Source organism: Xenia sp. Carnegie-2017, unplaced genomic scaffold (genome assembly GCF_021976095.1).
Source record: "Xenia sp. Carnegie-2017 unplaced genomic scaffold, XeniaSp_v1 HiC_scaffold_4, whole genome shotgun sequence".
Classification (NCBI taxonomy): domain Eukaryota; kingdom Metazoa; phylum Cnidaria; class Anthozoa; order Malacalcyonacea; family Xeniidae; genus Xenia; species Xenia sp. Carnegie-2017.
In genome coordinates, this window is record NW_025813504.1 from 1,096,550 (window position 1) to 1,124,523 (window position 27,974).

General features: G+C 35.3%; 1 protein-coding gene and 1 non-coding gene across 2 annotated transcripts in view; both read left to right on the forward strand.

Annotated features, from left to right (window-relative positions):
* Positions 1 to 4,652: 4,652 nt before the first annotated feature.
* LOC124455936 lies at positions 4,653 to 4,807 on the forward strand. The gene has a single exon (XR_006952059.1). It is a non-coding gene; the product is annotated as a 5.8S ribosomal RNA (ribosomal RNA).
* Positions 4,808 to 22,203: 17,396 nt separating this feature from the next.
* Positions 22,204 to 27,974, forward strand: part of LOC124455561 (nephrocystin-3-like) — a 43,538-nt gene continuing 37,767 nt past the window's right edge. Inside the window, exons 1-4 of the mRNA XM_047006200.1 lie at positions 22,204 to 22,474; positions 22,927 to 23,151; positions 25,430 to 25,474; positions 26,535 to 26,606. Coding sequence (XP_046862156.1) covers positions 23,043 to 23,151; positions 25,430 to 25,474; positions 26,535 to 26,606 — 226 coding nt within the window. The 5' untranslated portion in view covers positions 22,204 to 22,474; positions 22,927 to 23,042. The remainder of the gene's footprint in view (positions 22,475 to 22,926; positions 23,152 to 25,429; positions 25,475 to 26,534; positions 26,607 to 27,974) is intronic.

Sequence of the window (27,974 nt, forward strand, 5' to 3'; positions counted from 1 at the left end):
ATCGTCCAGGTTAGTATAGAGTCCCGAAAAGGACTGTTGATAAAGATGTAGACTGACGACGCGGTAGTCATCGTTAGAGTCAAGTGAGGAGTAAAAATCAGGTAAGCCGTATTTGTTATCTGGTTCTTACGTCATTGTATTGTGTGTACAGAAAATGTGTGTGTGGGGGTATCAATTGTGTATTGCTATCGTGGATTAGTCCAAAGTAATGTGTTGTCTCTTCTAAGGTTGTCTCTTCTGAAGATGTCTACCGCTAAGGTTGTCAAAAGACTCTGAAGATGTCTACCACAAAGGTTGTCTCTTCTGAAGATGACTACCGCTAAGGTGGTCTCTTCTGAAGATGACTACCGCTAAGGTTGTCTCTTCTGAAGATGACTACCACTAAAGTTGTCGAAACGTCAGTCTAGATCAATACCAACAGTCTTTCTCAGGACTATACTAACCTGGACGATCTTCATCTACAAACATGTTACGATATTCCCGGGTTCACACGATTTACTTTATTAAGGTAAATAGGTGCTAGAGATTTTGAAGCTTTCAATGACTTATATTGTTGCAGGAATCGCCATGTATAAGATATATTAGGAGCAAATATATCCTTTGTTTCTCCCTTTCTCTAACTAAGCACTTGTGCTAGGCACATCCTGTATCTTGTCCCTAATCACTAATAATTTGTAAATTGTCTATTGAGCGTGAATATCAGCAGGGGGGCGGAGAAGGGTGGCAATTGCTACCCACACACTTTTTTCAATATCTCTTGCTTTGTAAAGTGTAAAAGTATAAAAATCAGCTCCAGGAAAATACTTTCATTTGATACGTATGGATGTTTAACAGTAATTTATGTCTCACCTATGTTCCACTTTCATTTTTAGTTGACGTTACATCGATTAATTTTAGCACGTTCAAACTAATTGCCGGAGTACGATACCCTGGTTCTGGCAAAAATCTGCAGGTCGTCCACACTACCTAGTACCCACTAATCTCGTCTATTTATAATTTCATGTTTTTCATTGTAAACAAGTTTTAAAACCATGTGCTGAATGAATGCCTTTCTCTACCAATTACACAGGTGTCGTCGTTCACATCGGTGCCCGTGCCAAGCACCGTACTTGGGTAATACCTCTTTTCGTGATGTCCAGACATGGGCACTTATACCTGGCCACCATCTAAAATTTTGTGTTCACATTGGTGCCCGTGCCAAGCACTGTACTTTAGTAATACCTCTTTCGTGGTGCCCAGACCCGGGCACTTATACACAAGCACCATCAAAATTTTTCGTTCACATTGGTGCCCGTGCCTGAACACCGTGCCAGAGCACTCAGTTTGAACACACGAAATCAAACAATTTTTGTATATTGAATGATTACCGATAAAACTGTCAAAAACAAATTAACTATACTTGCAACAACAATCCGATTCTGCCACTTTCTTTTGCCCCCCTCCCCCACTTTTCAAACCTCTCTGCGGTCCCTGTAACACCTAAACTGTATCAATTTCTATCTTATATATTTCACAGAATCTCACTGTATGATATAAATATTGTATTAAATTACACTGAAGTTGTCTTATAGCTAAGTTGAAAATTATCTATCATTAAAATGTTTAAATACACGCCTTTATAACCAGGACACATGTTTGACCATAATAACTTCTTCAAAATAAATCACATTATTATGTGTATGACATGTATAAAAATAAATAGAAAGTGTATATCAATGTACTTCGTTGCTATCCTCGTAGTGAAATTGTGACTCCTGAACTTAGAACACAGGATGTACGGTTATACATTGTATGGACTGTATAGTTGAGTCAGCAGAGTGCTCAGACCTAAAACGACAAGCTTTTCCATAATGCAAAAATGGGAAACGTCTCATTATGAGAGCCTGTAAACATAGCAAGAGTGCTCAAACTGCACATGCACAGTGAGACAATATGTACATCGGCGTTGTGTTAAACAGTGATAGAACCTTCTAATAAGAATGACGTTTAAGTGCTATTGCTGCAATCTGAAAGATTTATGCAACCAGCTAAAATCCTTAGCTGATCAACTGATATTTTGTTTAAAATTTATAATTTTAGTTTTTTTATGTTAGAAAAAAAACTATATGTCATGGTTAACTACAAAGGCCCCTCTTTAACAGGAGAAAATTGAGTCGCAGTGAACATTAGAAGACCTCTCTGCAAGGGGAAAAATGAGTCGCGGGGACCATCATAAAACCTATGTAAGAGAGAAAAAATGAGTCACGGTGACCTTTCTGTGTTTATCCCTCCAAGTATTGGGAAAAGGGAATTGGTTATTTGGTATATAATGTGAGGTGAGTATGCTTCACAAATAAGTACAAATGAGAAACGAACTTTGTGTGACGTGATGAATCACCAGTCGGTTTATCGTAAATTTGGTCTTGCTTTTTCACTGCTTTCGTGCAAAATAAAAAAAAATGTGAAAAAATTTTGTCGCAGTTGAGGTGATTCATTTGGTTTGTGAGTGTTGTACATTCTTTCCAATGGACACTGATATGTACTAAACCAATGTAGCATATGAAGGGAAGCAATTCTTCATGCTTCCTTCACAAACTTGCATTTGTTGTAAACATAATGCACATTGAACCATTATGGTATGTGTTCCTTGTCAATGCTTACATCAATTGCAATGCCTTTAAAAGACGTGGCAAAAAGATGGATAATTGCTCTTTGTTTTGAAGAGCAACTCCATGCGAGAGAAACATAAACCAAAACAGTTTCTAGCACATATGCTGTTCCTAAGTTTATCTCAGCAATTGGAGGTTGATTGGTTGATCCTGCTAGTATTACATGCTTGTCTCAAAGATTAAGCCATGCATGTCTAAGTGTAAGCACTTGTACTGTGAAACTGCGAATGGCTCATGAAATCAGTTATCATTTATTTGATTGTACCACTTACTAATGGATAACCGTAGTATTTCTAGAGCTAATACATGCAAAAAAGTCCCGGCTTTTGCGGAAGGGATGTATTTATTAGATTAAAAACCAATTTGGCTTCACGGCCGCTCAACCCATTGATGACTCATGGTAACTATTCGAATCGCATGGCCTTTTAACTTTGTGCCGGCGATGTTTCATTCAAATTTCTGCCCTATAAAAACTGTTGATGGTAAGGTAGTGGCTTAACATGGTTGCAACGGGTGAAGGAGAATTGGGGTACAATTCTGGAGAGGGAGCCTGATAAACGGCTACCACATCCAAGGAAGGCAGCAGGCGCGCAAACTACCCAATCCTGACGTGGGAAGGTAGTGACAAAAAATAAAAATACAGGGCATTTTTGTAGTCTTGTAATTGGAATGAGTACAATTTAAATGTCTTAACGAGGACCAATTGGAGGGCAAGTCTGGTGCCAGCAGCCGCGGTAATTCCAGCTCCAATAGCTTGTAGTAAAGTTGCTGCAGTTAAAAAGCTCGTAGTTGGATTTCGGACTCGACGACGACGGTCTGCCGCAAGGTATGCTACTGTCGGCGTTGGCCTTCTTCGCGCAGACTTCGCGTGCTCTTAACTGACTGTGTGTGTTGGATACGCGACGTTTACTTTGAAAAAATTAGAGGGTTCAAAGAAGGCTTTTGCTTGAATACATATGGAATAATGGAATAATGGAATAGGACTTTGGCTCAATTTTCCGTTGGTTTCTGGAACCAAAGTAATGATTAATAGGGACAGTTGGGGGCATTCGTATTTCGTTGTCAGAGGTGAAGTTTTTGGATTTACGAAAGACGAACTAATGCGAAAGCATTTGCCAAGAATGTTTTCATTAATCAAGAACGAATGTTGGAGGATCGAGGACTATCATATACCGTCCTAGTTCTAACCATAAACGATGCCGACTAAGGATCAGCAAGTGTTATTTGATGACCTCGTTGTCACCTTATGGGAAACCAAAATCTTTGGTTTCCGGGGGAAGTATGGTTGCAAAGCTGAACTTAAAGGAACTGACGGAAAGGCACCACCAGGAGTGAAGCTTGCGGCTTAATTTGACTCAACAGGTAAAAACTCACCAGGTCCAGACATAGTAATGATTGACAGATTGAGAGCTCTTTCTTCATTCTATGGGTGGTGGTGCATGGCCGTTCTTAGTTGGTGGAGTGATTTGTCTGGTTAATTCCGTTAACAAACGAGACCTTGATCTGCTAAATAGTCAGACGATTCACGAATCACTCTCGACTTCTTAGAGGGACTGTTGTGTGTTTAATCAAAGTCATGAAGGCGATAACAAGTCTGTGATGCCCTTAAATGTCCTAGGCCGCACGCGTGCTTAACTGACGATGGCAACGAGTTGCTCCTTCACCAAAAGGTGTGGGTAATCGTTTGAATCATCGTTGTGCTGGGGATAGATCATTCGTAGGTAAACCTGCGGAAGGATCATCACCGTACACTAACATTTCGCTTGTGTTAGGTTGCTAAAATCTACCTTCACAATCGAAGAACTCTGTGAACCTTATAACTAAATGGCAGGTGGACAATTCTACGTCCTTAAATGGGTAGATGGAAGCAACAATGTGGAGCAGAATGTGTTGTGCAAACTCAAATAAGCCTGTCTTTGCAATTTCCCGGCCTCTCTCGTATTATTTATTCAACTTAATGTTTGACAGTTGTGTGATTACAAAAATAGAAGAAATAATGTTTACAACTTTTAACGGTGGATCTCTTGGCTGGTGCATTGACGAAGAACGCAGCCAGCTGCGATACGTAAGGTTAATTGCAGAATATATTGTGAATCATTGAATCTTTGAACGCAAATTGCGCTTTTGGTTATACCGGGAGCATGCCTGTCTGAGTGTTGGTTATAAACGTTAACTTCCAGCATGCAATGTCTTACTGAAAGTTGAATGAAGTGTCGTGGGAGATAGCAATATGCTAATGCCGTCGCGTTCTTCTAAGTACAGCACGTTTGTAGCCCTCTTGCAACAAACAAGGCAAAAAGCTAAACTTGCAACCTTGTTGTGGCAACATGAAGTGGCAACGCTCGTGATGACCAGCCAAATTGTGCATGTGCGTACATCTTAACCTCAGATCAGGCAAGATTACCCGCTGAATTTAAGCATATTGATAAGCGGAGGAAAAGAAACTAACATGGATTCCACCAGTAATGGCGAATGAAGAAGGAATAGCTCAAATTGAAAATCTCCGTTGTGTTGCAATGGCGAATTGTAGTTTCGAGAAATACTTTCCCGGCACGACGGGCCTGCCTAAGTTGCTTGGAACAGCACGTTATAGAGGGTGACAACCCTGTACGTGGCAAGGCTCTTGTGTTTGCGAGGTGATTTCGAGGTTTTTCGAAGAGTCTGGTTGTTTGAGAATGCAGCCAAAAATGGGTGGTAAACTCCATCTAAAGCTAAATATGGGCACGAGACAGATGGCGAACAAGTGCCGTTAGGGAAAGATGAAAAGGACTTTGAAAAGAGAGTTAAAAAGTACGTGAAAGCGTTGAAAGGGAAGCGAATGGAGTTAGCAATTCGTTTTTCAGATTCAGTTGCATGCAACGTGCGCGCTCATGATTAGCATGGGCAAGGTGTGTGCGGGTGCAAAGTGCAGGCAGCGAACTTTTGGCAAACGAGCGTCAGCATTGGTTGTTGTTGAGCGATAAGATTGCCATGAAGGTTGACGAATTTAATCTTTGTTAAGCCTTGCATTCGCATAGTTTGATGACAACCATGGCACTGCAACGTGCGCTTTGATGGCAACCCAACTTTTCTATCCGACATTTGACTGTTGGTGTTTGCACATTATACGTTAAGGGTGCTGACGATCATACGGCTATATCCGACCGGTCTTGAAACGCGGACCAAGGAGTCTAACATGTGCGCAAATCTAAGCATGATCGAAACCTGTGGGCACATTGAAAGTAAAGACTGACCTAGACAGTTAAGGTGGGGAGTCTCATTGAGATTGCATCATTGACCGACCTATTCTGCTCTCAGAGAGGTTTGAGTAAGAGCGTATCTGTTAGGACCCGAAAGATGGTGAACTATGCCTGAATAGAATGAAGCCTGCGGTAACACTGGTGGAAGCTCGTAGCGATTCTGACGTGCAAATCGATCGTCGAATTTGGGTATAGTGTGCAAAAGACTAATCGAACCATCTAGCAGCTTGTTCCCTCCAAAGTTTCCCTCAGGATGGCTGGATTTCTTTGTGCATTTTTATCAGTTAAAGCGAATGATTAGAGGTCTTAGGGTCAAAATGACCTTAACCTATTCTCAAACTTTAAATTGGTAAGAAGTCCAACTTGCTTAACTAAAGTTGGACATTCGAATGCGAGCTCTTAGTGGGCCATTTTTGGTAAGCAGAACTAGCGATTCGGGATAAACCAAACGCTGAGTTAAGGTGCCAAAGTCGACGCTCATCAAATCCCACAAAAGGTGTTAGTTGATATAGACAGCAGGACGGTGGCCATGGAAGTCGGAATCCGCTAAGGAGTGTGTAACAACTCACTTGCCGAATCAACTAGCCCTGAAAATGGATGGCGCTCAAGCGTTGCACCTATACTCGCCCGTCAAAGCAAGTGCAATGCTTTGACGAGTAGGAGGGCGCAGTGGTGGGGACGAAGCCTTTGGCGTAAGCCAGGTTGAAACGGCCACTGGTGCAGATCTTGGTGGTAGTAGCAAATATTCAAATGAGAACTTTGAAGACTGAAGTGGAGAAAGGTTCCATGTGAACAGCAGTTGGACATGGGTTAGTCGATCCTAAGAGATAGGGAATTTCCGTTACAAAGCGTACCGCCAATCGAAAGGGAATCGGGTTAATATTCCCGAACCAGAACAGGGATACTGCCACCTAGTGGCACAAGTGGCAACGCATCCGAACTCGGAGACGTCGGCGAGAGCCCGGGGAAGAGTTCTCTTTTCTTTTTTACGGACAAAGTTACCCTGAAATCTATTTAGCCGGAGATAGGTTTTCACGTCCAGTAAGGCCTCACACTTCTTGCGGAGTTCGGTGCGCTTTTGATGGCCCTTGAAAATCCGAGGGAGTGGTTCATTTTCTTGTCTGGTCGTACTAATAACCGCAGCCGGTCTCCAAGGTGAGCAGCCTCGAGTTGATAGAACAATGTAGGTAAGGGAAGTTGGCAAAATAGATCCGTAACTTTGGGAAAAAGATTGGATCTATAGGTTGGGTCTGTCGGGCTGAGACTTGAAGTGTGATGACTCGGCGTGGGCTGACGGAGATGCGTGGCTTGCTGCGGAGTCGGACTGCGAAGAGACTACGCGTGGATTATCTCAGCTGGGACCGTCAGGTCGACTCGGCAGGCAATTAACAACCAACTTAGAACTGGAACGGACTCGGCGTGGGCTAACGGAGATGCGTGGCTTGCTGCGGAGTCGGACTTCGAAGGGACTTCGCGTGGATTATCTCAGCTGTGACCGTCAGGTCGATTCGGCAGGCAATTAACAACCAACTTAGAACTGGAACGGACAAGGGGAATCAGACTGTTGAATTAAAACAAGGCATTGCGATGGCTAGTGATTGGTGTTGACGCAATGTGATTTCTGCCCAGTGCTCTGAGTGTCAAAGTGAAGTAATTCATCCAAGCGCGGGTAAACGGCGGGAGTAACTATGAATCTGTTACGAAATAGCTCCTTTGTAAATACACCAAAAATATTATGGTGTACTTAAAATGTTTATAAAGCATAGTACTCATTAGATCATATAGTACTGTTTTGTAGATACAGTGTCGCATAGTCCCAACAAGGGTGAACTCTTCAAAGAAGAATTTCTAACCAAGGCAAAATTCGGTGTTTTTCACTATAAAAGGGCTCGTTCTGTTGTTTACAAACAGAGGCATTAGTTACACGTGCGTATAACGTTTGAAATAATACTTGAAAATCCTTATCCATTCTTTCAGTAAATATATTTGTTTCCCGCTGCGATCTATAAAATTGCTTTACATTTATTATCAAACGATATTAATCTACCATACTTTGATGTTTATAATCTGTTTATAATAGAAATTGCAAACGAAATCATAGTATCTCCAATTTTCATACACTTAAAAATCGTCGTATATATTGTAAGTTTTCCAGACTTTCTTGTATTGTATTAATTACAAAACCAAAGAGTGGTAAATGTTAGGTTGAATATATGTGAAATATTTCATGATGTATAATCTATTTATTTGCCAGGGTTTGTTCTGTTTATCTTATTTATCCCTCTGTAATTAACTCTATGTCTTTAACCTTATATTTTTTGCATACTTTTAGCCATAGCGATAAAATAGAAAAAACTTTGTTGAGACGATGAACTGATCTTAAACATTTAATATTTTTTCTTGTCGGATGACGATGTAAATCTTTGCCGGAAATGACACGCAGGAAATTAAAAATAATTTTTCACGAGTTTTCCCAGAGCTTCCTCTGCTGGTGCACAGAATCACAAAGTTTAATGATTGGAAAACAAGACCTGATCTTGAAAAACATTTTACAAATAAGTTATAACCAAGTAAATGGTTTGAACCGGGGACTATCGTTATATGTTTGTAAATGATGATCGTCCAGGTTAATAAAGTCCTGAGAAGGACTGTTTTTGTTTTTGTACAACAAAAACAGTCCTTCTCAGGACTTTATTAACCTGGACGATCATCATTTACAAACATATAAGTTATAACCACTGAAATAATTTTATTATTTAATGATGGATTTAATTGGCAACTATATAACAACAAAATTTATCATGACTACAACTCTCAAGAAATAATTGACAACTATAAAGAGTATTTCTTGAGAGTTTTTCCAGAGCTTATCCCTGAAATACTAATATATGGTAAATTTACATATCCCCCATGAGTTTTAGGATTAATCATCACAGAAAATCTATACTCCCAATTCTTCACAAATATGTAAGATTCAAACAGTGACGCTGGCAAGATTTCATTTTGGGTTAGCAAACACTCCCAAAATATCCCTTACATATATTATGCCCTGTTTGATCAGCCTCGTACCCAGGTGCCTTGATGCTTTGAATCATTTGTGTGAAAAAGTACAGCGCGGGACAACATACAAAAAATGGGAAAATCGCAGGGAAGCGCCTGGCAAAATTTGAATTCAAATTGGTTGCTTTAATTGTTTGTTAGAGGAACATAGGAACAAAAAAAAAGACCAAGTGAGATGATTTCCAGAAAAGAATATTGTTCATTGATAAAATTTCTATATTTATTATATAATAATAGTTTACAGCAATGTCTACCCGCCTTATTAAATTTTTCGATGTTACTGTGTAGAAGGATCACATGGTTTACTCTTTTTTTTTCACTATGGTGTTAAAGTATGCTTTTTATGTAATTTCCTCTACCTTTTGTAAGGCATACTGGGATAGTCAAGATGGTAGCTGAGTATAGCTATGAATACCACAATAGGTTGGGTTTTAGGAATTTACCATGAGGGAGGCAGCCACGCAAATGCGCGAGCCCACGAACGTCATGTGGCATTCAATTTATTATAAAACATCATATGGTTCAAAGCATCTAAGCGCATGGATACGAGGCTGCTGTTTGATTTTATTAACAGTTACGTATATAAAGATCTTAGTATGGGAAATGTTGGTGGAGAAATTGCCCCCTCTTGCAGTTGTGCATTACAGGAAATTACGCGTGCGGGAGGAATGACGAACGTTGAGCTGATTTACACACCAACCCCCCGGAAATTTCGGCAAAGTTTAAAAATACTTCTCTTATCAAAGAAACGCTCCACAAAAGCTTTAATTAATGGCGAAGTGCAGCCAAAACTTCGTATGAACAGGCAGCAAAAGTTATGAGACTTAAGACTACAGCGAGCAGTATGTACAATGATCCCTTTTTAAAATTTTGAGACTTTCCTTCAAAGTACAAAAGTCTTGTTAAAATGGTTGCTTATAGTAAAATAAAAAAGAAAACGCAACTATTGCGAAGAGTTTGGTGCAGAGGGGTGTAAAAATGAAATTTTCTTACAAAATGAGTTTGTTCTGCTCAAAGTTACTACGGTAACATTGTAAAAGGTCCACTAGGCTTCAACGGACATAATGGTTAGAAAGCGTTTCATAGGAAAGGTCTGCATCCTCTTTCGCCAATCATTATAGAGATAGTACATTTTGATAGGACGAATCTGAGTTGAAAATTAGGGGATGATATGGTTTAACAAGATCTTTTGAAAATACAAAATTTTACTGATTTTTATATTCGTGTATTGGAATGATCAATCTAGACTTGAGCAGCCATCATTCATTGTTTATTTATTTTTCTCCCATAGGAATGAATTTGGTTTGCATTTCTTCTCAGGACCGTCGCTAGAATATTAGCTGTGAGGTTTTTATTCATATAGTCAGCTGTGCTCAAATGGCTCTCTTAAATACTGACTTGGCTTTCGAAAGAAATCGGTCAGACAATATTGAACATGTGAATAAACATCCCCCCCCCCTTATATTGGCGTTCGTGATACGGCAATGCTTTTTAACTGCAATCTTTCTGACCTATTTCCGAGTCTAGACTTTTTACATTTATATTAGACTTTACATCAATAGTAGGACGTACTTTATTTCTACATAGATGAAGTACTTACATGGAGTACATATGAAGAGCATACAAGGGCTACTGATCGGTGCAGCATGTTTAAAATATGAAAAGAAAACAATCATGAATTGAATGGATTGGATGGAAAACAGTCGTGAATTGAATGAAACCATTCATGAATTATATGGATTTTCTTGGGTGGGTGCAGGGAGTATCATCCCCAACTTTCATAAATTTCGTCGCTCTAAATAAATCATTAACCTCTCTAAGAAATATTTTAACCCCCAAATTTTTTGCAAGACAAATCTCTAGTACAGCTGAGCTGAGTTTTGTTGTCTGGAGCTCAAATTTGGCTTAAAAAATAATTAGGTTATATTGCAGGTAGGGTAGCCTCCCAGTCCCATCTTTTATAGTTCAGTGTGCTCAACAGAACATGAAATTTTAAACATAAATTCTCTTCAGTTTCACTCACAGTGATTAGTTATCGATTCGATACGATACCGATTACTTTATCTTAAAAGTATCGAAGTATCGATTACTAAAGCGATTACTTTCTCCAATTTCGAAAATAAACGTCTGAGTCACTTGATAAAGATCTAATAATGGAATTGCTAAAGTGTGGCCTTATATACTTCAACAATACGACGAATTTTTTATTTTTCTTGTTTCAAATCAAACTGTCATAACATTATTAGTAGTAACGATAAATTTTCAGAAGCTGTATAAATTCGATATGAAAAAATTGGTTACATGTTATTTTACTGAAGGCGAGATCTCAATATGTATTGATTAGTAAAAGTGAATAAAATATTACAATAATAAAACAGAAAAAAAACAACATGTTTGTCAAAACCAATAATGAAAACGAAGACAAACTTACATAATAGTGAAATTTTAAAAGTCCTTTTTGGATACCACGCACTATCGACTACTTCCGAATTAGGCTCGGTATCGGGCGGTATCGATACCAAGTAATCGGTAATCGCCTATCACTACAGTGACACTGTATGTGATGTGGCGACCGATATTACAGCACTCTATTATTGCCACATTTTGATTAAATTTCGCTGGTCATTTTCTTTGAGCACTACTTTCAGTCTCTAACGGTGATGGAAGCAAGAATAAAATCCGCTTTCAGCATAGTTGTGAATGTTTGGGAAGGCAAAAATGGAACATATTTTATTGATGGATTCAAGGACAAATTGGAGACAGTACGCGAGAATTCGTCAGGAAATCTTCGCGAGAATTCGTCAAGAAATCTTCGCGACAGTTTTTTTTTCTTCCAAGACGGAGTTGAAAAGCTAAAACATCTGGAAGGGTGTGCTGCAAAGCAACCATCGTCGTCAACACCGCAAACAGCAACGTTATCTCAATGTAAACCGTTGTTTGAACTAGCTGGAGAGAGAGCGCAAAAAGCATTTGAGGATGCGTCTTTAATCATCGAAGATAAAATAACAGCAAGCAAGATTCGCATAGCAAGCGCTATTCTTCAACACTTGGATAACTGTGAGTCAGCGACAACAGATTTGTTGCAATGCCTGAATGAATTAAACTCATCGGTTGTCGCGGAAGTAAAGGCCGAATCTCAAAATAACTTAGAAGACGAAATTCTTTACAGTGTAATACATATCAACGTCAATTTGGCCGATTTCATATTTAAGCACACTAACAAGAGAATGTATGTTATGGAATGGCCCTTGATTCAATATGGCAAGCAGTTGATTCATCCTTTCTATTTCAAGAACATCAATGAAATTACTGCCACGTCACTACCTTGGCACACAACTGACCTTCGTAAGAATATTGATTTCTTTAACAAGAAAATGATCGTAAACAGAAAAGGGGAATTACTTGTTTTTGATGGAAATGAATTACAAAAGCTTGACAGCAAGTGCGAAAAGTTTCGAACATGGTGTAAAGAACCTCTAAATGTTGAAAATAGACAAGTAAAACGCATGAACGTTGATGAAAATGGCATGGTATATCTACTTTTATATGGTAAAGACCATCCAAATTATGTGTTGAAACTTTGTTTGGAAGACAGAATTGTTCAACATTGTTCTTTGCATTTTCTTAATGACAAAAACTTTAGTAAGATTTTTCTAGCTGCCACGCCCAATCACAAAGTTATCCTTGCTGCAGTGAAAAGTTCAAAACGCAAACGAAGTGAAATCAATATATATGTGTGTGACAGTAATGGTGAACTTATTAAGTCGTTTGTACCAAAAGTTAAACGCAAACCAGTTGATGATGAAGTGAAAAGTTTGTCCATTTCATCCTGTGAAAATATAGCAATTTTGACAAATTCATCTAGCCGATTTTACCAACTCATCATTTTTAAGTTCGATAAAACTTTTGTTAAAAAGATGAAATTTCATCCACAGGTTAAAGGAATCAACGCATACACTCGAGTCATTTACACTCCCTTTGACAACACTATCAAAGGTTTTTATTTTAAAGAGGACAAATCACAGCTTGTTATTGAAACTTTTTCCATTGAAACCAACAAAATTAAAATAAAATGGTCTGTAATGCTTATAAATACAGGATATTGTTCAGAATTATTTGATGGTTTGTTTCGTCTTGTTCATCATGGAAATGGAAAGGTGGCTTTGCTTTCAAGTGAAAGTATAATTTACATAATCAAAGGGAGCAGTGAGCATGATGCCATGAAAGTGAACTCGGAATGGAAAGGTATTTATAAATTGAAGTCAGATTTAGACTCAAGTGTGAAGAAAGGTTTGAGTGATGGATATTTAAGGGAAGAAACCAAAACATTTTTTGTTATCGCCAATAGATCACTCATTTCAAATAACTGACTGCTATACAACTGCCTACGATTCATGAATTTTGAACAGATATTCTTCTTTAGCAAATCTAAATTTCAGGTCAATCCATGGGCATATTCAATTATAGGCAAAATAAATTACTTCAACTTATTGATTGGGTAATATTTATTCTTTAGAAATTCATAACCAATTACTTTTATATAAAGGTATTTTAGAGTTAAAGTTAGTGGATATAATTTATTTTGCCTAACCCTGGATCAGCTACTAGCTGAAATATTATTGTATTTGTCTACATGACATTTTTATATCATTTCTTTTTGGGATTATGTCACCCTAGTTTATAGATATTAACTGTTACTGGACAGTTATGCTTTACTTAAATGAATGTGTTTCTACTCTATTTCTTTGTGATTGATTGGTAAAATATTTTAATGTTTTTTTTAGAAACCAAATCTTTGCATGCAGACACTTCAACCACAGCAGTTATGAATTCAGAGCCATTTGGTAAGTCATCACAATACATTGCAAAAATCAAGCAATTCAAAATATACTCTTAAGCTTTGTTCATAGTACTGGCCTAGAACTGACCTATGAGTGAGAGCAGTTTACATGGCAACCAACCTAGGCCAAAATATTCTTAAATGTCTGGCCTAAATAATCTCTTGCAAAGCTATTTAGTTGCTTGTAACTATGTTCATTGAAAATTTAAAAAGTTATTTCATCAGGCAATTTATTTTTGAATGTTAAAAATTAAAGTCATCAAGTTCAGCTTCAATCCTTTTCATTCCACAGAGAATTCAAGAACCAAATAAAATTGCCTTTAAAATATTGCACCCCCAGTATAAGCTCAATTGTTTCATTATCGCGTAATAATTAATAATAAGATGTATAATTACAAATCTCTTACGAGTTTCTCATTTATGCCAAACTTTCTTGAGGCAGCACAGTTGTTAGTTTCCTCGGCAAAGCTTACAACTTGCAGTTTGAACTTCGCTGAGTATTTCATTCGTTTAGACATGGATAAGTATAATGATTGAATGATTGAATGAATGAATTAAAATTAAATATTCGTGCTAAATATTTGAACGTCTAATGTCTTATAAACAAAGGTGAATACGAAGCGATGAGGTGATGAATACGAAGTTGAATTTCATGACTCGGTGTATAAGTCGAGGTCGATTTTTTTAGGTAGATTTTTGATCGAAAAAGGTCGACTTATACATCGCCAAATACGGTACTTTAAATTTCTAACAGTTCTTGATAGTATAACAGTCACTATTTAGCAATATCAAGTCAACTGTTTACATTTATATTTAAAAGAACTAATATTGGCTAGCTGCCATTGTTGGCTCTTTTATAAGCAGCTGTCATGGAAACTAGTAAATGCATTTACACTAATGCAGTTACGTACCCTATTCTGATTAATTAGGGAAATGTTCCTAAAACTGTGTGCAATACTGGGCTTTAAAAGTCAGTCCCAGGTCAGGGCCGCATTGAGGTGTTTTGGGCCCCTGGGCACAAACTTATTGAGTTTGGATCGTCCATATCATTGTTTTTATAAGAGCAGATTTTTATCTTGCTCCATATTTTCCTGGCAGTTTGCAGTTGTATTTTTCTATGATTGATTATGTTTAACTTAGCAGCATTTGTTTTTGTAATGTATGGTTGTTTTTTAAATTCAATCTTATTTTAAAATAAATATTTTTGGGTTAAAAAAATCCCTGTGGTCCCATTGGTTAACGTGGCACTGTACTAGGTCAGTCTTGATTTGCTCAATGTTTACACCAGGTACTTGGTCCCAGGTCAGCTATAAACCTGTAGTAGTATAAACATGGCTTTGGAGAGCCTGGTTACCAACATATCATGTTCTTCCACCAAAGTTGCTAAACCTGTTTCGTTTCTCTTCTGTTTGATGTTATTTTTCAATTCCACAAGATGGTTGTAGTAAATAATTGCTCTATACTGCTTTAGATATACCGCTTTTTTTATTAACAACAAATCTTCTGTTGTATTTTCTGTACTGTCATGAATGTTACCAGAGAAATGAAGTTTTAATTTTTTCCAGTACTCGTTTGCCTTGACTTGAATCAAATTTCTTTAATATATTAATTAAATGTTTGGATGAATAATTTATTGCATGCAAAGCAAAGCTTTGTTTATCATTGAGTCACGAGAAATTTCATTTGATTTCACTTTCTTTAACCATAAGCAGTGACGTGATGTTAAGATTTAGAGTAAGTATCCATTGTGTAGACGGTTATTACCAACAATCATAAAAATTTTTGGGAAGAATAGTGACCTTATTGTTTCTATTTACAACATAGATTGCTATAAATAGAATTTCGAACATTTATTTCTCTTTTAAATTATGTATAATGAAGAGGTAACAGAGATAAGACAAGAAGAACCTCGAAATAATGAACAGGAAAACGCGGAGGAAGTGCAACGTGAAAACCTACAGCAAGAGCTCTTGGAGGAGCAACAAGAAGATGAACCACCTGTATATACTCCTTTTGGTAAGTGTGTTGATTTGACTTTATTTATTAAATCATCGAAGGTTTTTTATAATCGATCACGAAAACAGCAGTTATTCTTTTTTTTCTTGTTTTGTTGTTTTGGTCTATGCCCTCAATTTACTAACTTGTGGTTTTTCAAGCACGTTTGCATTTATTTTGTCTATCTCAACTCTCTAGAACTCTCTTCCCCAGTCATTTATTACACACTCGCGCGCGTGCGACGGTCATTTTGAAGAGATTATTGAAACGTATTATTTAAGACCCTAAATCCATCATTACATAAACACGTAATTACACGAGAGCGGGGGTAGCTTGCTTAACGCGCTGGGCCAGTCCATGTATACATGGTAAACTTTGTAAATGAGGTCACTCGCTTCAAGGAATTGAATTTTAAGTTAACTCCCTCGATCCCTCTCCCCCTATGAGCTGAATGTTTCCAAATTACTTGTGTGCACACTACGCGTTATATTGAAGAAATGTAGCAAAGACGACGAATGAAAATGTCTGCATAAGCCGAATGAACCTGCATAGAAACCCCTGAAAGAAGCCTGAACCCTCTAAAACCTAGGTACGTAAAAATCCCTAGAAACCATCCAAAAGCTATCCTTCGAACAGGCTCTGCTATTTAAGGAATGATGTCCGTCAATTAATTAGAGTTTTGTAGATATATCAACAGAATTGATGTTCGTGGGCATATCACAGCGACATTGCTACCTGGGAGCTAGTTTGCCTCTTGTAATCAGGTTAATTTTAAGATAGTCAACAAACCTTTCTGCGCAAGGGGTAGTAATGGTCACCACTATGTTTACTGAATTTTGAAATCGTGAAGCATGTCGAAATATTATATTTATAATGAAATTGATATTGGTGACATTGAAAGTAGTCACATATGTTAGTAGCATTATAAATGGCTAACTATTACCTTGTTGTACATCTAGGACATCACGATGCTACAATAGTGAGTAATGTTTCCAAAGTTAGTGATCTCTGGGAAATTGCTGAAATGATAAATCTTCAATGGCTGGAGCTTGCTAGAATGCTAGGCATATCTGAAGAAAATTTGCACGAGATATGCTCTGTAAATAATAAATTGGCATTGGAAATGCTTTTGAAGTGCAAGATAACAGAAGGAAAAAATGCAACCGCGAATATGTTAGTTCAAGTTTTAAATGCCTTTGGCCGTCGACAAGGTAACATTGCTGTTGTTGTATTATTGTATATACACGTAAAGAAATTTGGAAAATGTTTTAATGACTTTTTTCTTTCGCTCAAAGAAAACTTTCCGTGCCAAATTTTTAAAAAGAATAATTGATCTGTTTATGAAGTTTGGAGCACTTATTTTCATTTTCCATTTGTGAAGAGTATCTTAATAAAAATATCAAATATACAACTTATATATCGGTTGCGCGTCCTTGTTTATTTAACTGTGATAGTTTCTATTTTAAAGTATAGAATATGTGTCACTTCGCTTAAGGTTTTTGCTCAACACCAACATTAGCATTTTGAAGTAGGTATAAACAATTTTTGAACGCTGAGCTAGGAAAAGCTGTCAAATTTCTTCGCTTGTAGCGAGTTTCACTAATAATGAAACGAAGATCGTTCCGAAAATAAAGAAATTTATAAAATAAAAAATCGACAACTGCACAAAAGTACTAATACGTATCCAATGTTTGACTTATAAACATTCTCATTTTATAACAGGTTGTTTTATGTTTATGTATACGATGCACTTCTCCAAATATGATAAAACATTTTGGAACCTTGCTTTGGCGGCTTATCCATGAAACTTTTGTTTGTCAATCAGCTGACTTTATATTCATCTTAATGTTAACGATAGAAAATTCTCCATTCATCGAAACCATACTCTTACAGGCTAATATTTGCACAATAAAATCTGACAACCATCGCCACTACACACAACTGTTTGCATTCGCTTTCTAACACAGTCATCACATTGATAAATTATATAGCTAAACATTTTGCCATCAAAAATTAACTGCAAATAGAAATACGTCAAGGATACTTGCTTCTTGGAATATGTTTCACAAATTATTATTACTCACCTGGTTTATTATATAAATACATTGGTTTATCAAAAACGCTCTAGCGTGGATACATAATGTAAAGCAGAATAATTCTGTATAATACCACAATACCTATATTTTTGATTATAGCTAATATTGTTGATCAATTCTTTGTACAACTTTTACGCTTACTTAAAATGTATAAAAAACATATTCTACAAGTCGTACAACTAGAACACGCATACATGGACAGTCCTGTGTACAATACTATTTCTTTCGATGATGACGTAGCTAATAAATTTATTGAGTCTTCTTTTTTAAGAAACACTGCCATTTCAGTGGATTAGGTGAATTGTGAGATCCGCGTAAATTGAAAGCTCGTGTAGACAGTTTTAAGAAGCAATAAAAGTTACAAGATTCATTCGGAAATTTATCTATTGTAGACAAAAATAAGATCACTATAGTGTAAATATTTCATGTTTTTTTCTTTGTGCATGTTTTGCCGCGCATATTATTCTCGATTTCATTACTCAGAAATGACATCATGTCATTTAAATGGTTAAAAACAACGTTTTACCAGATGGAATAATATGGCGCACGTGAGAACTCGTTGCACACCTCAGTGATCCTTCTGTATAATTATCATTTTGTGCCATTATAAGGACTCGGAAAAATGTCTTCTTGAAATTTTTCTGAAAATAAGAAATAATATCAAAAACATTATTTCAGTAATATTTTTTTCTCCCTCACTCAAGGTGTATAAATGAAATACATCATTGTAATTCTCACAAGTTTTATGATCAATTTTTCGATTGAATCATAGACATTAAGTTTAGAATTTATGACTTATGTTGCAATAGTAAAAAGCATGTAATTTTTTCTATTTTATAGATGAAAAGAAAATCACAAATATGGACAGCCAAACACATACAACAGGTATAGTCTTTTCTGAACTTTTAAAACTAGCTGTGCTGAACGAAAGTTTTTTTGTATTCACTTGTTGTTAAGCAGATTTTTGATAATGGTTGTCTCATATTATCCCAACTTAATTTTTCATCATAAAGTGCTTTTCAACCCAACATTCGGATAACAGCTAGTGTGAAAAAGCCAGTTAGTTTATTTTCTTCTTCATAAAATAATGAAATGCGAATAATTTGAATGAGTTACAAATACACAGAAGAGTATTTTCAATCTAGTCTTATTGAAAATATGTTACTTGCACTGTTGCAAACATGCAAAAGTTTTGGCACACTCCTGAAAAAAAAAGGTCGGCAATTTGGAACGCTTTGCTCCATCGTCTCCTGAAGTGAATTTCTGCCCTGCAGCACTGTTATTCGCAGTAAAATTTACGTAATTACAATATTCAATGACAATTTTACGTTCATTAATATAATGATTTATGAAAACCTATTGCTATGGAGAACGCATTGTGGGTTTTATGTGACACAAAAATGAAAATTCGAAAAAATCATTAGCCATTGATAAAGTCAAGAAATAACGACTCAGATAACACAAGGATATGTGCATTCCATGCTTAAAGCCCTCAGCCCCCAAATTTGGTCATGCTATGCATATGTGTTCACTCACTGCAAGAACAATAAATTTCCAAAGAAACAAATAATACTAATGATGTACAATTTACTTACGTATAGCAGGATAAAAAATATGGGGTTTGCTATGCCATTGATTCAAAGGCAAACGCTGAAAGTAGAACTCGTACGAAAGAAAGTCTCGAACATTTTCTTTGAGTTAAAGTTACTGTGTTTTTTGGTTTGCAACTTTCTCAACATTTTGCTTCCGAAACATTTTCTACTTTAAGACCGTTTTAAACAATATCTCATATTTTTCTAGAACCTGAATATATAACGAACAACAATGAAGTTTTTAGAGAAAAGTTCCTTAACGACGATTACAACATTCGAGATGAAATTTTCAATACCCTCCAACGGTAAAATTTTTATATTTTGTTATCTTCCATAACTAAAAACAAATGATGCAGTTTCATTCATAGCAACTTTTTGCGAGGTGGAGATTTAGTTCATCATATTGTTCAGGCATTTGATCTTAACAAACAATTAGCTCACAATTATTGGATGTGGTTGAGCATGATATCAAAAATTATTCAAACAGAGGTCAATATTACCTACCGAAGCAAAGCTCGGGCGGATAACATCCACTGAGGTCTGACTAATGAATACAGAGGCTTTCATAAAGTTTTCCGTGCTTTGACAATAAATTTTTCGGTTCCTTTTCGTCTTTCTCCCGTAAGCAGTCGATGGCAACTTTCCTGACTGACAGTGTAACACTCCCCGTGCATTTTTACGTATTTATTTTCAATGGTTCAAGCGAAAACAGTTTGTAAACTCCTGCAAAGCTTAAGCGAGATTCTGCCATTTTTGTTTACAATTTTCTCATGAACCATTACGTCATCTACAGATAATATTCAATATTTTTCACGTTGCAAAACATTTAGAATTTTCTGTTGCCTTTTATCCAATCACAATAAAGATTGCACGGTCAGTATTTACTTGATGTGTAAACACTGACCGTGCAATCTTGATTGTGATTGGATAAAAGGGAATTTTGTTTTCCAAAGGTCTCAATATTTCCTTAGATGAAGTCGAAGAAAGCATTGTTTGAGACTCGAGAAAAGGCAAAACTCATTTTTAAGGGCTCCCTCATTAAGTTTTTGGTTACATAGGAGCAAAGATAACAAATTTCAAATTTTCGACAGCTTTTCAATATAATCAACGTCTTTCGGGGGAGATCAAAATGAGCTGGCAACAATTGCAAAATGCTGTAAAGGTGATCACAGCATTTTTCTTCCATTGTTTTCTAAATTCTTTCTTTCTATTAATAGTTGAGTTTTGTCGTTTAATAGCTCGAGAAATGTTTTTTAGTTTTCAGCTCCATAGCTGTTTTATTTGTTATGATATTAAATTGAGCGGGAAAACATTTTTCACTTGTCTCCGTGTTTGTGTGGTGTGAGGGGGACATTGCATTAGTTTTAAGTCATGCGACTAAAAATTATTCAATCGCATTTAACATACACAGCACTAACACAACCGTGTTTATGAACTGTTTTCGAAAGATAAAGAATTATTAGGCTAGTTAATGGTTATCGTTTGTTTCTATAAACAGTTTTTTCCCTTTTGAAATGTTAAATTTAGACTTATCAATGAAGAATACAGATCACATTCTTCATTCCTAGTCATGAGTGGTTTTTAAGTATCCTCTCCGTGCTGGTGTTAACTACCGTTATGTTGGCAGAAACACTTGCCATTTTTTAAATAAACATCTAAAAAGACTCCCACCTTTATGTGAATATACGAGCAACAACGACAAACAATGTTAGGACTCCAAAACTCTTTATTCTCTTCAAAATTTTAAGGAAGATTGACAACTTGATATGTAATACGGACAAATAATCAGCTTCACTTTCTTATATATATTTATTTTGCTTATTTAGTTTCGTGTGGATAAACGGACCTGTTGGAATAGCTGTTCCAAACCAAGAGATACCTTATGAACATTTAGTTATCACAGTTGATAAACAGGAAAAAAAGTTGGAAGACCATATAAAAAAAGGGATTGATTCTAAATTTGGATGGGAAGCGTCAAGATTCATCGAATTACGAACTTCATCATCGAAACCATTAAAGTTAAAATATTATGGTCATCTTCGTTTATCAAATACGTCTCGAGATATTAGTGATAACATTTGTTGTAGCTGTGAGCTGACAATGTTCTGTCGTAAAGATGAAAACTATTTCGCCTTGACCTGTGCACATGTTGGTTGTGTCGGTCACCAAGTGGAAGATCTGGAAAGGGATGTTTCGACAATAACTGATATTGTTAATGCCAGAAATAACAATGATAGTAACAAATATTTCTACCAACCGCCCAATTGTGAAGAGGAGAAACAACTGGGTACCTTTTCCTGCAATACGGTTAGTGTGTTTAATGGTGAGACCGATTTCATGTCTATTCCAGTTGGGAAAAAAGAAGATTTTCAGCGTCTCGGTGGAGATGATATGGTGAATCTTGCGTTGAGATTAAAAGAAATAAACAAAGAGCTTTATGAAAGATTACGAAATGGCCAGGGTTTTGTCGAAGTTCGTACAAGTAATCACACCAAGGGCTTCATAAGTGAACGGAGTTATTTATATTTTGGTAAAACTTCGAAGAAACTGATTTTCAAAAATGCTGTAAAGGTGAAAAGTGATGGCTCTTTTCTCAAGAAAGGTGACTCGGGAAGTCTTGTTTATTTAAAAGATCGAGAACATGTTGATGAAGACAGTGACGATGATGATGATGATGATGATGATGATGATGATGATGATGATGATGATGATGATGATGATGATGATGATGATGATGATGATGATGATGATGATGATGATGATGATGATGATGATGATGATGATGATGATGATGATGATGATGATGACGATGATGATGATGATGATGATGATGATGATGATGATGATGATGATGATGATGATGATGATGATGATGATATTATAGGCTCCAAGAGAACCTATATATGCTTAAAATTGGATAAAGCATTGGAGATATTTGATCTAAGAGATGGGAAGTTCTTTATAGAACCCAAAAATAACAATTGTGGCTTTTCTTCTGACAAAAGTAATTTAAAATATGCAAAGATTTATAACTATTTATGCTTCCATAATCCATAATATCGAACGTCATAAGGCAAAAAAATGTTTGAATTTTTTATAATTTAATAGATGTAATCGGTGGCAGGAGCGCTACTGAGGGAGGGTAATCACTTGAGATCAATTTAAAGCAAACAATTTCCACGAAAAGATGTTTTAGATATATTCTGAAATTTCAATGGCAATCACTTATATCAGTATTTTGCAAAAGCCATAATTTCTTAAGGTGGTTTACAATAAGTAAATTTACTTATTTGGCAAAGTCAGCAAGAAATGATATTAACTTTCAAAAACACTCATACACTTTGACCAAATCTGAAAGAAAAAATTTTTATAAATCCTTTGTAGACCCAATATGCAAGACTTGTTTCTTTTTGGTTGATAAATCGTCCGCACTAATCTATTTTTCTCACTTCTTAGATAGTTTACCTGGTGAATTAACAGATGAAGAAAATTGTTATGAACATCATGCCACTCAACAATTACCAACTGAGTCTGATCTGAAATCATTTCGTTCAAATGTTCAGGCATTTCAAATGCTGTTGCTTTGGGAAAAGGAAAAAGGAAAAGATGCTACTAGAAAAAAATTGGCAGACGCCTTAATCAGCATAGGTCGTTCGGATCTTTCAGAGAAAGTTTTACGAGGTATTGCCTTTTCGATGAAATACTCAAGCGTTATAAATGAATACTATCGTCATCCACATAAATATGAGTACACAGCAATATTTTCTCTTGAATCGTAATTCGACTGTAATTTGTATTATTTTATCTGCAGAGAAAAAGTGCTTAATACTAAAGCGAAAACCGTTATTAGCGGTTATTAAAAAACTTATCATTTCCTAAAATGTAATATTCAGCACAATATCACAGAATAAAAATCATACAGAAGGCTCACTCAAGTGTGCGCTGCGTCTTCACGTCCGCCATCATTCCAGCAAGATACTTAAGATTTTTCATTTGTTTCCAACGACTCCAATTACATGACGTCATTTCTTCACAATGAAATCGAAAATATTTCAATGTAAGAAATGACGTCGTATCATTTTAGTGGTTGGAAACAAGTGAAAAGCTCTAAATATCTTGCTGGAATAATGGCTGCCGATATGCACGGCACAACATAAGTGAGAAGAAAACATCAAAGGCTCCGACACGAGTGAACCTTCTGTATAAACCATATTCTGGGACACTATGCTTATGATCATTTGCATCGATCATCAGGTGATACAAAATAAAGATAATTGTAAGTTTACGTACGATTGGTCGTTTTTTAGATAATTATTAAGCGGATATTGAATCAATGAATTCATCTTAAAGTGCTACTGAAGTGAAATTTTCATATTTCGTTTTTCGATACAAACGTTTTCTCTGTATTTTACTGATCATTTTGAGCTATCGCCCACTGAATTTAGTCGATGGGAACGCATCGAACTTTGCGTTCAAACATGGCATATTTGCTTGTTTTGATGCGAATTTGACTTTGAGTGCGTGACGTCATTTAAAGGACGGAAGTTCAATTTTAAAGCTCTTAGTATATAAAAATTATATACGAACAAGCATATTTCCAACTGGAATTTTACATATTTTATAACTTCTCTTCGCAAAAATTGCGTATATTTAGTGACAAATGAGCAACACGCATAGGTAAGCAACATTTACAATCGATTAGAGTTTTATAAACTTCTTGAATTAACTTATATTTCTCAATAAACTGGGTGCCGCATCCTTGACGAAGCCTGCGGTTTTAACACACACGCAATGTTATCAGAAACTAACTGTAACGCGCTTATTTCCAATCATCCAATGTATACTACTTTTATAAACTTCTGGATTAGACTTATCATTCTTATCATATGGGTGTCGCATCGTTTATTTACGTTCTTTTTTCTGTCAGCCTTTTACATTGAAGACAAAATAAAACAACTGTGTGAAATCGGTAAATAACATTGAAAACGAGAAGGAATCGTTTGAATTTTCCTCTGATCGGAAGAAAAAAGGAAACTTAAATTTGAGCATTTATTGCTCATTAAAGCGAAAACGAAAGTCATAAGAATGTTGTTAATGTCAATAACATGTTCTAAATGTTAAATAGCGCCAACTTACATTCAACTGTACCAATGACCTTATTTTATAGCAACTTCCATTTATTGCAAATCCATTGGAGGAAACAGATATCATAGCATTATTTGAACATTCATATAAGTATTAAATATGTACAATAACATTTTCAAGAGTTAAATTGGATGAATTGATGAAATAAGAGTAAACGGTGAAAGAAATTCAATAAGAACCACTAAAGATTCAATATGAACAGAAGAAATTGCTAAAGTAGTGAAAAAACAAAAACAACTTTTCTTGCTATTTACCAGTTAAATGTGAGAATTTTTTAGTTCTTATCACAAATGACGTCATACCAGTTTGTCTATAACTGAACAGAAAACGGCTAAATGTCACCTCTTTGTTAATTGTATTAACTGTTCAATCACCTGATGATCGATCACAATGGATGATGAAACACGTTACAGCGAAAAATTACATTTTAAGCCTTTAAAGAAGGCACGAATTTTTTTCAAACGTGTTTTAATAGGTTAGAATTTTTCTTGGGTTTTTCTTTCACTGTGTAAATGAAAATTTTATAGCTTAAGCTCGAGTTCTTTAATAAAAAGTGTAAACTACTGTCATGCAGTTCACAAAGCCTGGTAGTTGCTGTCATTGGTAATAATTTTTCGGGCAGAAGAGATAAACGATCACATTTTATGTTTTTGTATTATAATTCAAGGGTATATAAGTGTTTGCAGTTTTTGTGGTCGTTTACAAAGTTTGTTTTTATCTAGATCAAAACTGGGTTTACTATATTGAATCCAGGGTAGTCGTTTTAGATAATTGGTTGCAATAGTAAAGAAACTTTGATTTTTTAATATTTTAGAAGAAAAAGAAAGCAAGAACAACGACATCCAAAGACAAGCAACAGGTATATAATTGATACAGAAATTCTTTGTAAAGGGTCGTCGAGGAGGAAGGTGTCGTGGGTCATCCTTTTTACTAACATGTGTCGTCAAATGAATGCCTTTTATGTTGTTATACATTAATGATAATGACTACAAATATCAGGACACAAATTTTCTTAACTCTTTCGCCCGCTTAAATACATTAATAACGTTGAGATTTTCCCTTTTTGATTAAGCGCTCTTTTGAGTGGAAGATATACAAGGGATATATTTTTAGGAGTAAAAATATTTTAAATCTCTTTTAACATATAAATAGAACTAAACTAAATTAAACTGCTAAGAAACAACGACACATGCAACTAAAATTTGTTTTCCATGTTTTCTTTCTATCTTATGCTTTATTTATTATGTGGTTTGCAATTTATGGCTAGAAACTACTGAGAGCCTTTTCCTCGTTAATCTTTTTAAACTGATATGCCAAAATACAATTTGTTTGACTTTGCCTTAGTTCAACTATTTTACTTTTTTTAAGTATCTGCTTTTTACTTAATATAAACGTATGCTTTGAAAAAATATCAAGTACTCTATTTAAAATTCTTCTTGCTTTTTATCATAGCTACAAAGCTGGGGGCTAGTTGTTTTTATTACAAATATATTTTGTTTGTTCTATATATGACGAGTTAAAAAATTTTCTACTAATTGTTTTTAACTATTGCTCGTAAAAATTAGAAAAATTAAAAAAAACTTAAGTAAAAATTAGGACATAAATAAAGTTCTACATTTTTCCGTTTTTTATTTTAAATATTTTAGGAAAAATACCCGATTTACAATACTTGGATTTTAAAAAGTTTCTTTATTACTTTAAAATCCTAGTTTGATATATATCTTTGTTCTTGTAAAGAACGTGTAGCTAAATTCTAATAATTTACTTGAAGAATTGATTCTTGGTTTTTTCTTTTTATTTTAGTAAGCTTTATAAACTCCAGTTAACTCAGTCTTTTCCTAGAACCATATTTATTATAAAAAGCAACTTTCTATTTTACGCTATGGTTCAATTGCTCTACTTTTATATCTTTTTTAAAGAAATAAAGTCTGATGATCCTGCTGATGCTAAATCTCCTTCAAATTTACCTGTTCACACGGAGAATAAAGAAGGTATGTTTATTATATTACAAGGTAATTTACAAAATTTACAACTTTATTACACGAACTCTTCAGTAGTCAGAAAGAGGAGAAATCGTGAAAATACTTGGAATCTAGATGAAGTTGATTCCATTGATTCTTCAAATATTCTTTAACTTTTGGTTATAAATATTGTTCATTGTTATAAAACTAAGCGGTTAGAACATTTTGCAATCACAGATAACGCAAAACGTTGCAAATTTTGGTGTTATTTTTAGATTGTATTATTTCAAATAGCACATGTTACTTTTGTGGCATTAAGATACTTTAAAAAACCAGCATTGATTATAACAAATTTTATACACAAAACCTCAAATGTAAAGCACGTCTCACTTTTCCTTATCCCAGTTGTCTCACTTTTCCCTATTCCTTCCCAAAAAAGATACAGTTCTGAAGGGAAAAATATGGAAGAAAAAACGAAAATTAATTAAATTGTATTCTTCATTGACAATTTTATTATCACAACTATTTTAAATCAAATTTGAGAATAATCATTTTGACTGCATAGATAACTTATCCCACAAAAAACTCTTTGCTTAAACCAAGTAGTTTACTGCGTAAAGTAAGATTCAAATCTTAGAACATGTTTAAGTTACATTCTTTATGCGGCAATTTTTTTGTTAACGCACAATATCAAACGTTCAACAAATTAAAAAACAATGTAAAAACTTAGAGGACATAAAGCTTAGGAGAAAAATACTTTCCTTCATAATTTTGATCTTAAGACAATAAAAACTGGAATGACAACATTTACGCTTGAAACAATTTAGTTCAACCAACTTTTTCATATCTGTATTAGGTTGCACTATTTTTATATGTGAAATATGTGAATCTCCTTGCATGCAGTTTGTTTAAAAACTGAACAAATTTTCGTAAGGCAAAATTTGATTGTACTTCTTTCTTGATATGAGTGAGGAAAGAACGAGTAGCATAAAAAGAATACAAATTCAACATGCAATACCTAACGCAAACCATATACGAAGATGCATGGGTGTTATTGTTGTTGTATTACGTAGATATATGAAAAAGCATGTCATGCCTTCGCTTTTCATGATGACGAGTAGAATTAAAATATATAACTTCAATTTAAGGTATGTCTTGCTCAATTTTTTAACTCCAACTCTTCATCAGCTACGTCACTACGTAGATACATGATATTTTTAAAGTTTGCAGAAATTTGTATAGTATGAAACCTATTGTAAAAGCATATTATTACATTATTTAGTAAACACTGATAAAAACTTAGCGAAGTTAACAAACAATTTCTTGTGCAGATACACGCACCGACCAAGTGTGTTTTACTTTGTTTCCAGCAGTGAATACGTTTTTCGTGATTTATTA